The sequence below is a fragment of the Amyelois transitella genome, chromosome 7 (genome assembly GCF_032362555.1).
Source record: "Amyelois transitella isolate CPQ chromosome 7, ilAmyTran1.1, whole genome shotgun sequence".
Taxonomy (NCBI): Eukaryota; Metazoa; Arthropoda; class Insecta; order Lepidoptera; family Pyralidae; genus Amyelois; species Amyelois transitella.
The window spans coordinates 1,952,278-1,965,306 of record NC_083510.1 but is presented as its reverse complement, the minus strand read 5'-3'; the positions used below and the strand labels follow the sequence as shown (position 1 = coordinate 1,965,306).

The 13,029-nt window shown below is 33.3% G+C and overlaps 1 protein-coding gene across 1 annotated transcript in view; it reads left to right on the top strand.

Moving 5' to 3' along the window:
- LOC106143556 (elongation of very long chain fatty acids protein 6) overlaps positions 1 to 12,343 on the top strand; it is a 32,666-nt gene extending 20,323 nt beyond the window's left edge. The window contains exons 3-4 of the mRNA XM_013345680.2: positions 6,527 to 6,748; positions 8,200 to 12,343. Coding sequence (XP_013201134.1) covers positions 6,527 to 6,748; positions 8,200 to 8,563 — 586 coding nt within the window. The 3' untranslated portion in view covers positions 8,564 to 12,343. The remainder of the gene's footprint in view (positions 1 to 6,526; positions 6,749 to 8,199) is intronic.
- Positions 12,344 to 13,029: the final 686 nt, after the last annotated feature.

Sequence of the window (13,029 nt, the reverse complement as noted above, 5' to 3'; positions counted from 1 at the left end):
TAATTTATGGCTAAATTGTGGTAAACAACAGCTGCCCGACCCGTTTGATGAGGTTTAATGAAGTTAGTTGGTAGTAGGTAGATGATTACGTCGTTTTCCGTTTAACTTTGACCCAAGACTGTATATATTTTTGTAGTTTGCAAAAAAGTTGAGCGGGCTTTTTAATTTTACCTACTAATTTATCATCGATCCTAACTGGCTGCCACGTATTTATTTGATTCTGGATTTTACTGCAGTATCACACTTTGGAAGATAATTTCTAAATGAAGATTCAATGTTGGTATAACATTCATGTGAGAGTACAAAGTACATTTTAAGTTTAACTATGATCGCGTGCTAGTTTCATTTTATACGTGTAAAAACAATGTCAATAATGTAACATGGCAACCTGTGATTATTCTATTTAGTCGATGATGATCTGTTATAAGAGACAATGGGCTTCCCACCTACCTTTTAAACAAGAAATTGCCTACTGCTATTTGTGTCATCTAATACAAATGCGAGTACTATTAAATATACCTAGATATGAGTGTGATGAAATGTGTACGGGGATCGTGGTAAGTGGAAAGATGTAGTTTCTGTCTCCAGAAAAGGGGCGGGATTTTATGTATGTGATATATAAAAATATATTTCGTTGATACATTTTTACGCTTTGTCCGTTGAATTTACCTTCTATATTTTGAAATATAGCAGGCATATTAAATAGTTTTCAAGTCATTTAGCTTCAAGCCTGTCAGTCTTTCAAGACTGCTGGCTGTGTCTACCCCGCAATTGATATATATGGATGGATAATATAGTTTAGAGAATTGGGTTCTTTCCATCTGAAAAAGATACTGTTCCTGTGGCATATGAGACAAACAGCTCATTACTAATACAAGTAAACCCGTGAGTAAATGCTAGAAGCAGGATATCGTGTACAACTAAGATGATCAGTCAGTATGATTTAAATTAGGAATTAATTATTTTAACTCACCGAAAATCTATATTTACGTCGGTTGCTATAAATATTTACACATCGACTCAATCCGTAATCGTCGTTCCAATTAAAAATATATTTAGAATCAAAACTTGAGGTCGGGAAGTCCGTATCTACAGACGAAACATCTAGAAATTCCGTGACGTCATTAAATATTTCCATTTGCCATTTTGTTTTAAACTGTTGTAAATAAAATAACCGGTATAACATAATGTAGGAAGTGATTTACTTTTGGTTAAGTATGTGGTTTGAATTTCGTAGGAAACATAATAAAATGAAGGCGAAGGTTCCTGGTTAAAACTAGGATTAAAAAAATACATTTTCCTCATTTTCTTGTTTTTAACAAGATATTATGATTTTTTCAGCTTTATTGAAGTCCTAAGATTTAACTTATCACGATTTATGATTTTATCCTATGTAGAAAAAAATGAGAATCAACTTCATAGAGATTTATTAGAGTGATGTTTGAGACTTTTGGCTGACTATATGAGTAGATAGTTAATTTATTTAATTATGTCGAAACAGTTGAAATCGAATGGTCCAAAGTTTGCGTGGCGATCAATGAGTGGTTGATTCGTAAAAAAATTGTTACGACGTTCCTTAATAAATTGTGATTAATCATTCCGTCGTATTAGTTTGTTGAAAAAGTATTAATATGTCCTTAGTCCTTTAGAGAATTGAATATCAGCATCTTCTTAACAAAAATATTAATCAATTCTTTTAAACGAGTGATAGTTATTGTTCAAACTATTCATAACTGAAACTGGCCACTTAGAAAAAAAATAAAAACCAAATAGAATGTTAAGTCAAATGTTGTTTAAAAAAGCGTACTATTATAAAAATATCAGTCCATTGTAGTTCATACCATTATTATAGATCTTAATTGTATTGGAGAACTACCTTAATCAGTTATTACAGTTAAGTTCAGTTTAAGCTAGTGCAGTTTTACTTTTACAATCATAAATTCCCACCACCACCGTGAATTTCTCAAAATCAAACCAAGATAAGCTTTCCTTCTCTAAGAAATAATAACTTACGACAATATAAGCGTGTATTTATCTTTTGAAACGACACGATAATGACAGCTCCACTTTTAAGTGATGCTACTTAACAGTGTAATAAATTTTAATTATTATAATGATAGATTGGTGTTGGCTATTATCACTTGTTGTAAGCTATTATCCGACAACAATGTGATTAAATCTAAGAAGTCAATTTTAATCTGTATCTGATAGTATAATTATGTAGTAAGTATATTATACAACAATACGACAATTATTTTTTCTTTGATTATCAGATAATTTTTCCTGATACTAGTGTCATTTTTATTTTTTACCGACTAAACATGAGAAATCTTCAAGACATAAGTTTTAATACGAAATTCAATGTATTGTTTTCTATAAATCGGTAGGTATAAGTAAAATTTTTGCTTAGTTATAAGAGTTTAAGGACTAAGGTTTTACTGTTTGTAAATAAATACCTATACGTTTATCATCGATACAGAAGTTCAATGTCGTGAGTAAATATAACACGGATATATTGTACGTGTGATGTTTACATGTTTACCCGACAAAAACATAGGTTGAAGGTAAAACAATCTGCTAACGCAGCATAAGATACCTATGTATATAAGAGATTAGCTTTTTTGTATTGGTGCCGTGTGGTTCCCGGCACCAATACAAAAAAGAATAGGACCACTCCATTCCTTTCCCATGGATGTCGTAAAAGGCGACTAAGGGATAGGCTTACAAACTTGGGATTCTTTTCTAGGCGATGGGCTAGCAACCTGTCACTATTTGAATCTCACTTCTATCATTAAGCCAAATAGCTGAACGTGGTTATTCAGTCTTTCCAAGGCTGTTGGCTCTGTCTACCCCGCAAGGGACATAGACGTGACCATATGTATGTAGATTAGCTTTTACTCTCACATTAGTTATATTAGTTGAGATAAAACTCGAAAACTTCTTTTCAATCTACTTAATTCTTGGTGTTCTAGAAAGAGTTTTACTTCAAATTACCGTATTAGTTCCATCCGTACAGTTTTATGTTCATTTTTTCCGGATTCATACCCATGTAGATCACGTACATCATCTTAAAAATCCAAGAACGCTGTAGTATAATAATTCTCTCAAATCGAGATAATCGTTACGTCATTCATTCGAGATGAATAAAATTGCGCTCGGAACCGGAACACGAGTTTGAAATGCGGCTAATGTTTTAGACCTCGACAAGAAACAATCGATTTTGCGTCGAACCAATTGGGTTTTTATCGGATTTCTAATACGCCTGTATCATTAAGGCATCTCTTGTCCCTTTAATGTGGCGAGTGTTACATACATACATTATTTATGTTAGGGACATTTATGGCTGAATGTTGCAAATGTACATACATATCTGTATTATGTCACTGGGTGCTGTATTAGTACTAGATACCTACTTTGCCAGGTTGAGTAATAAAGTTACCAGCAACATTCCTTCCAGAAGAAATTCTCTAGGCAATTTCTGCTTAGTTATTTCTACTTCGTCTTATGTATAGTAATATAAATAACTTATTTCAACTTCCATAGTCAACTCTTACATTTCTCGGTTTTGTTTTTGCTGGTGATTTTGATAATGGAGATTTTAATTTAGATAATTACAGAAGCGGTGAACGAGCTCCAGTACTGGTCATATTGATGACTTAGACCGGATCATTTGACCAGAACTTAACACATTTTTTTAGAAGTTTTTTTTTTACATTACACATAAATTACTTTCGCGTGAATTCGCATATAATAAAAACTTTACTACTCAGTAATGATTCGTGCTGATGCATCTTCTGTTAATCTATCCTCTGAGGGATAAAGACGAGTATGTATGTACATGTGTGTCAATGAGTACGATGCAGGCCACGTCTAGTGTCGTCACAGAGAGGACGCATTTCCAAATTACGCAATCCACCACTTTCTATTCAATAGCGGTCAGCACGGCGTCAATTGACGCAATTTCTCGGAAAACCTGTGTTTGCGGATAAATACTGGCTGGGGTTAAATAAGCTGGTGTTGAAACTGTGTGCTAAACGCTGGTATAACGTGTAATTAACGTTCTAGACTTTAGAGCGTTGAGAGATTTCTCGAAGTGTAAAAAAGGACGAATATTTTAAGGGTATATTAACACTGAACTAATTTTCCAAATAAATATAGTGCACGGGACTTCCCAGAGAAATGATTTAGTTTCCTATACGTACGCTTGGAAGCCATTATCGTCTCTGCAACCTTAATAAGTTCCTATAGCCACCTGTTGGATTTATTTGCTGCATAGTTATCGTATTTAGTATCGATTTATAGAAGAAAGCTTATCTCTTCCTTATAATCTCATAATTTCTATAATTACACAATTTTAAAGTTTGTTAGATGAGAGTTGCTTCGTTTAAAAACCTGACTCACCCAATCCATTGTCAAAGGCTTACTCGCGGGTTCCTCTTCAGAGGGGTGAGGATGCAACCGGGACTAGAGCCAGGAGGCACAATTTTAAAGTTAAAAGCACTGGTTATTGAGACTTAATCATAACGACACGTCCTTCATTTATTTCTGTATTTTACACTTTAGCACTATCATTCCTTAATTAGCATCTTTTAGTTTCTCCAACGGTGTTTAAACTATGTATGCTTAAAATTACGTTGCTCGTTGACCTCGTTCCGAGCTTGGCGATTCGCGTGTACTTCCGAACGAACCGGTTCGCAAAATTGACGGTCTTGGCCCAACAGCCAATGTAGTCATGACCTACGAATTGAATGATCGATCGGCCACATCCTTTTTGTATACGTGGTTTATAATGACCGACTGAAACTGGATTTTTCAGCTGAAATCAAAACCTTAAAAACCTTTGGCACGTTGTTTTTTTAAGCTGATTTTATTTTGAACTCTAGGAAGTTATGTGTAGGTTTCTCAATTTAGCTAAGGAGCCCAAAAAGTTTTAAAATTTTTGTATTATACCTATATGCTAAATATGTATATGTATGTATTATTTATCTCAGCTGCCACTCACTGATAAAAGATAGGCCTCATGTTGACGCTTATGTTAGAAGTTCATATGGTTGAATCATTTTTCTTCCTTGTAAAATGATTTGAGCTAGTAGCAGAACAAAGTGATTTATGCCCGGTCAATGTCCTAGCACGTTGACTCCCAAAAAGGTCAAACCTAGGCAAACTAAAAATCAATAGTGTGATTACTGATTACTCATAAATTAACACTTTATTCTCTTAGCAATGAGCATAAGATAGACATTCGAATAGATATTTAGATATCTAACATTTCAAATTGTATGCATAAAAAAGTTACTGAGACACAATGAAATGTTTCCAATAAACCTACCTTCATGTGTTTGTTTTTTTTTTTAAATCATAATGTGGTTAAATTTTTGTTCATATCGACAAATGATGAAAACAACATGAATATAAAAAAAAACCTACTAATCAAAGTAACATTGTAATTTTTTTATTTCTACAAGCCATATCCTGTAATTTAACTTTAAATATCAACATTATCACAGATTTGACGTCACCGATTTCCGAGGTACATTGAACGCGATCCATTGTTAGAGAACAATATGCCTGGCATTGGCATATGCCAATTTTTGCCATTGTCAAGTTATTTCAAAATTATTTAATTATATATTCAACTTTTAAAACATAATCCTTAACATTTTTGTTTATTTTTTTTTACTTGTAAGTTCTAAGTTCATGCATGTTTTTGAAGATGTGTTTATTCTTACGTCAATATTATTAACATAACACGAGTATGCTTCAGAAACAAAGTGTTTTTAAAACATGTAAACATCGTATGTCATATTTCTATGTTTATTGCCCTCATTGAAATTTCGACTTTGCCTTTTAACGTCTATCAGTGAATCGAAGGATATAACTGACCTTCTGTGACACAAGATTAATTTAGAGGCTCAAATTGTGTTCCGTTATTTACTAGCCTTGCTTAGGTAGCTAGGCTAGTAAATAACGGAACACAATTACGTTAGAACCTTTTTTAACCACGCCATGTAGATGCGGCCACCTTTTGTTTTGTTCAGAAGAACTAACTAAATTATTATCTTTCTCCGCACCTAGTTCAAAGCCAACTTAATTTAATCGCTTTGGCTCTATATTACATTCTGCCGATCGCTGTTTAAAATTACATTCTGCCGATATTCAAATACTTTTATTAGTCCTTAGTCACGTCTTTATTAATAAGTGTTAATATATTTTTTTTAATATTAAAATCTCATATAAATATATTAATCTGAACAATGTATTCTCTCGTCCATATTCTATTCTAAATTGTGAAGTTGACGTTGTTGAAGAAAATGCTGCTGTGCAGTTTGTTACCGCTTCTTCTGCACTGACGCCTTGGAAGCGGCAGTAAACTTAGTTTTAAGTAATTTATTTGACGTCAACCAATGTTGTGAAACCAAACGTTTTGACAATTATTAAGCGATATGAAGTGCCTATCCTATAATAATGAATAAAAATTTTGAATTTTGAAAGTGGTCCTTATTTATTTCTTTTAATCTTTTTACAGCTTCATCGAGCAAGACAAAGTGTCCGGTTTCTGGACGTGCATGTTCGTGCTGTCGAAGCTGCCCGAGCTCGGGGACACGGTGTTCATTGTGCTCCGCAAGAAGCCGCTGATCTTCCTCCACTGGTACCACCACATCACCGTGCTGCTGTACACGTGGTACTCGTTCACTGAGTACACGTCGTCGGCGCGTTGGTTCGTCGTTATGAACTACTGCGTTCATAGGTGAGATTTTATTGAATACATTAAAATTTTATGCCGTGTGGTTTCCGGCACCGTTAGAAAAGAAAGAATAGGACGACTACATCCCTTTCCCATGGATGTCGTAAAAGGCGACTGAGAGATAGGCTCATAAATTTGGGATTCTTCTTTTAGGCGATGGGCTAACAACCTGTCATATTTGAATCTTAATTCGAATCAAATCTTAAAGCCTAATTGCTGAACGTGGCCTATCAGTCTTTTTAAAACTTTTGGCTCTGTCTACTCCGCAAGGAATATGGACGTAATCATATGTATGTATGTATGTATTAAAATTTAATAGCGTTTTAAAGAAATTGTCTTCGGCGTCTTTTAAAGAAGGCTCTGATGCTACCACATTACCGTGCTGCAGTATACTTGGTACTCCTTCACTGAGTACATCTCCTGAGCGCGTTGGATCCTCGTTATGAACTATTAAGTTCATAGATGTGACTCAATCTTTAAAATTTAAGGGTTCGTTTAAGCCCGTGAAAAACTAATTAACGTATATCAAGGATAACGAACTTTAAAATTATCAATCTGTGATTATTATAGTCGGAGGCAAATGTCTTTGATATTATATTTCATAATATTTATTGATAAGGGTGCAATTTTCATGTTTGTTATCTTAATAATCTACGATAACAACTGTTTTATTACAAGTTTACAATTAAGTATAGGAACATTGTGCTGATAAGAAGTTTACTGGAGATTTACGATTTACTCCGCCTACTTTATGACTGTATTACGCTGTAATGGTAACATGGTATTCATATTATTCCATTTGCGTTTCTCATATCGATAACATTTGTATTATATTTGCTCGGTCTTGAGCTAAATGTTGGCTTATTTTAAGCGACTACGGTTTCCACCGGATGCAGTGGAGATTTTAGAGCCAAAATAACTATTGGGATTGGGAACATACATTTATCTGATGAATTTATTCTATAACGGAGAGCAGAAATGTATATTTTATTGAATCTAATTGATCAGTCTATTTGAATTAACTCTACAATAGTTATGTGAATACACAATCATTACTAATATGTAAGACGTTATTGTTAAGAAAACAAATATTATGATGACGTCAATTAAATTCTTGTCAACTTTATTTCTAAAAATGGTAAAGAAGATGTCAAACTTACTTGTACTTTGGGACTAGATCAGTTGTGTAATTTGTTTCGCACATAATTGTTTATTTATCTTTATCCGTCTACAAACGACTATCAATATAATATTTTGTTGTGAACATACTCGTATTACTATTTTATTTATTTAAATTTCCTTGTTCAATATTAAAAAACCGTTAGTCACTTGCCGACTTATGGTAAAAGCATTATCTAACAGTCAAACCTTTCTATTAAACAGAGAACAGGTTTGTTTTGTTACAAGATATATTTATGTAAAATCATAATCAACATTGATGTTTTCTCTTCCAGCGTGATGTACTCGTACTATGCGCTCATCAGCATGGGCAAGCGCCCCCCTCGCTTCCTCGCGATGACGATCACCTTCCTGCAGCTCACCCAGATGATCGTCGGCTGCGCCATCAACATCTGGGCGCACAACTACATGGCCACCGCCCCGCCCCACTCCTGCCACATCAGCAACATCAACATCAAACTCTCCATGACTATGTACTTCTCCTACTTCGTCCTTTTCGCCCAATTCTTCTACAAGTCCTACCTCGCCCCCAAAGGCAAGAAGGTCAAAGAAGATCCCATGCCAGAAATCCCCCGCGCCAAGAAGATTGAGGTTAACGGATATCCCAGACAGAGGAATGGCGTCGTCGCTGCGCACTAGTCGATTCAGCTTGTGATATGTGTTAGTTTTAATGTACAGGTAATGGTTATCGGCCGATTGGTCGGCTTGTCGTCTCGGCTAAATACATGTTTACATGAACTTAGTTGCTGTAAGCTTAGTAGGCGCGATGCGCATGTGTGAAGTTGTGATTTCTTCGCGCCATGATTTCTGACAGCATTATTTGATCAAGTCTTTATTTATTCGTGACAGTTATAAGTAAGATGAACATTTGGGGTGAATTGTCAAGTTGTATGAAAACTAGAGTATCTGGCGCGTTATATTTATAATGTTAATAAATTAGTACAATCAATCAATACAAATAATTTAATGGGTGAATCAACCAATGGCCTGCGATAGTACTAGAAATAATATCTTGTAACATTAAGATTATCAGTCTTTTACCCAGATACAAAAATCTAGGTTTATAATTCTTCTATTCTAAAGACAGTTTGTTAGGTACTAATAGACAATCCTAGACGTCAAGTTCCATTAGCGCACTCTAGCTAGATTGAACAATAGACATCAAATTCCTCATTGACCTTATGCTCCATCATAGTAACATTGACCTTCAAGCATGCTGTTTTCTGTTATCGTTTTCCTCTATACTTTGAAGCCCTTTAAAATTATCTTAGAAATCTTTTATTGTATATACTTTTCATTGTTTCTAACCTTTAACCTTGTAAACATGTTTTTAACCTTTATTCTTACAATCTGTTGCGTTTTTTTTTGTATGTTTATTTTTATTAATCAAAGTACTCAAATGAAAAAGACGAGACGCGAGCCCACGTTGGGCAAACTTTTGACCAATGTGATCTGGTATATTGGCCACATTTGAACAATTTAATTAAATATTGGACACATTTGGCCAATTTAATTAAATATTGGGACACATTTGGCCAATATGACCACTCGGTGTGCCCAGTCGGGCGTCGACCGTGGGACATTCCATATTTGTTTGCGAATTTGCGCTAACGCTTCCTATGGAATGGAATACAGTGATCCTTTGAAATATATCACTTAATTTACTTTTTTACCGGATTGTTTTGGTCATTTATCAGAAACAAATTATATTGCATTTAAATCATCCTTTAAAAAAACAGCGTAAAATAAATCTAAGCAAACAACGCTCACTAAATTTGAATATTTTCAATGATAAAGTTTATTTAGTGATATATTCTGCAAAGGATATTTCAGCGAGTTGGATGAAAATGTTTTAAATGTAACTACCCGTTCAATGTTATTTGTGTGGTAGTTACAAAGAAACAGTCCTTACTTTTAGTTTTAAAACGTTTTTATCCAACTGGGCGTTACTATTAACTTGGCTTTTATATGGGTTCAACAAGAGACGTTGATAGGAGAATAATGTCATATGCCTTCCTTTTTGCGCTGTCGTGTGCTTTAATACATCTTCATTTTGTTAGCGGCTTAACCTAATGGGTTAGCAAAAGCGAGCATTCCTCGAAATAATCAAAATATCGCAACCAAGCAATGAGTGCAACTGGCGACATCTTGCGCCTAATAAAACTAAATAAGAAGTTACATATCTAAACCAACTGTAATTCGTAACTATAGATGGTGTTTAATAAGGAAATATACGAACTATGTCACAAGAGAAACTATAATTCGCATTTGCTAACCTCTTATTGGTATAACCTCTGTCGTAATACGAATATTTATAACTTAAATTTGAAATCTGTCAGTACGTACAAAATTACGTATTCAAACCTAAAGCTTAAAGTTTCATCCCGACCTGTATAAAAGCATCTAAGTTGTTGTTGTTTAACATATTTATTACAAAAAGTGATTTTTTTTAAATAATTTATTTCTAAATGGATAGTTTTAACAACCTGTACAGTTAAAAGTTATGGGATTTTTTGCTTAAGATCACGAGTGTGGTCATAGGAATAGTTTTAATACTTTGAAACGCTTGTAAAACAAGTGCACAAAGTGTAAGAAATGTAATCCTGATAGTGGAATAAGCAATATTAATGCTTCAGAAATTGACAGTTGAGGTTCAGTGTCCCGACATAAGACAAGATGTTGTTATGTGCTTTCAACTTATGCCCAAGTGCTAAGGTATGCCGTTTTGCAAAAGCATAAGGATCAAATTCGATTGTATCTTCCACCATCTCATTATCAAATGCCTTTGTTGTTCCAACATACAAGTCTCTCTGTATCAATACGATTATTTTCTCCAGATAAAAAAAAATGACTACTAATTGGAATGTATTTCTTCCAAAACTAAAAAAAGCCGCCTTTTTATATGTTTTTTTTTTACAATTTTGTAAACATTTTTATTCATGTTCCATTTGATTCTGAATCAATTTTGAAGGATTTAAAGGGATGCGCGTTATCTCTAGATTCAAATGATTATAATAAATGGTCACCTAACCAGTCATAAAAGTTTGACTGTAAGTTGGTAGGTCTCGCCCGATTTTTATCGTGTGCAATTTAGACTTAACTAGTATAGTGACGCTAATGACGACAACAAAATGTTTTAGGGCGTCCCAAGAGTGTGCTTCCGCAAGAAGTGACAGGTTGGCAGCCCCAGCTTGTACAATAAGGCTACATTGAATTTTGTACGGTAGTTAGCGAAATCATAAGTGCTCTAACAATCGGCCAGGCACTTTGTACAATCCCGTACCAATAATTTTCTAAAATCTCTAACTACCAAGCAAAATTATGAAACCAGGACACATTGTAAATACTTACATAAGATTATACAAGCCGCTTATTATTTTTTAAATATTGGCAAAGAAAATGTGTCAAAATTTCTACTTAAAAAATTGTGATTTAAACGTAGTATTCAGCTAAATAATCTAATTACACCATTTTTTTTTTAACGTAAATGATAAACATACCATTTTGGTAATATTATACAAGTTAGATTAGTTTTAGTCCAGGTCAATTTCTTATAGTACCGCATAGGAGTCACAATTTTAGGTAATGTTATGAATATAGGCTGTTAATTTATTGAATCCATTGCTTCGTTATAAATTATGTTAAAATGGGACAACTAACAGGTATGTAACATAAATATTTAAATTTGTCATACAAATTAAGTGTAAATTAAGGTTGGGTACCTATTTATAAAAATTCAGGTTTGGAGTGCAAAAATACTGGCATACTTGATAATACTTTGATAACACTGCCAAATTAAGGCTAGTGTCCTACTTGCTACTTATTTCGAATAAAATTGCTACTGATTTTGATTATTTATTTATTACTAGCTACTTAAAAAGTGTTTACCACTTTCAGATATTACTGTACGATTTTTTTTCCTAAAATACTACTATAGATTTCACAAAGAACAATATTGTTGTTTGTTCAGTAAATAATATATTTTATTTATTGAACTATCTTATATTCCGAGATTCGATCAAAGAGGTTTATATAATTAATATGTATAAATTGCATTGCTTACTTATACACTTGTTTGTATCTTGTAACTAGATCCTCCTAAAAGTAGATGGAAGATCTAAGAAAACATACATTTTCATAAACCGTTTGAAGCATTTAGATATTTTTTATATAATTTTCTTCTGCATTTAAGAATCATATAAATCTTGTTCAGCCTAGGACGAATTAGCGGTTACAGTTCCATATTCGAAATGTAAAATAATTAAAAATATATTTTTGTGAAGAATGTTTTGTGGTTACAATAAATTCAGGACAAAGATAATTTGTATCGTCAGATATTCATACGAAACGAAAGTGGAATTATTCTTGCAATCATTAATTTGTATTTTCTGGGCAAATAAAGCGTTAATGCGTATACCATTTTGTTTGTTTTACTGTTCTTGTGGTACTTGTACCTATCCCGCCCTAGCACCTAGCTCATCTCGAATGACGAAAAATTTTCATAATTTTTTAGATTTAGATTATAAATAAATAGAATTATAATTTTCTAGAGAGTTGCGTCCTCCGCCACTGTGCTTCTATTTCTTTCTTTTTTCTATTCTTCTATGATTTGAAATAAATTTAAAAGAGACAATCGCATTAAGTAAAAAACTCAAGTTTAAATAGACTTCAAAAAAAAATTGGGAATAACTACTGCCTAAAATGACCACTTCGGAAACCATTTATTAAAATAAATGGTTTAATAAAACCATTTATTTTAACTATTTAAAAAAACTGCATCAAAATCAGATGTACAGTTTTAAACACCTATGTCTGAAGGCATAGATTTTATGTATAAAGACAGGGATAGACGCGAGAAGCGACTTTGCTTTTTACTATTTAGTTAATGTGTAAGCACACTCAATCAATTGTCATGGAACTCTAACGCGGTAATAAAGGCGAATTAACAGTGAATTTTTGTAGGTTGACATGCATTATTTACATATTCGAATTTGAGGTAGTCGCTAAATAATAGCGAATATAATGATATGGAGATTTTTTCCTATTTCTAAACGAAAGATAATCAGCTGTCTAATGTCAAAACTAAAATTTGACATTGACAACTA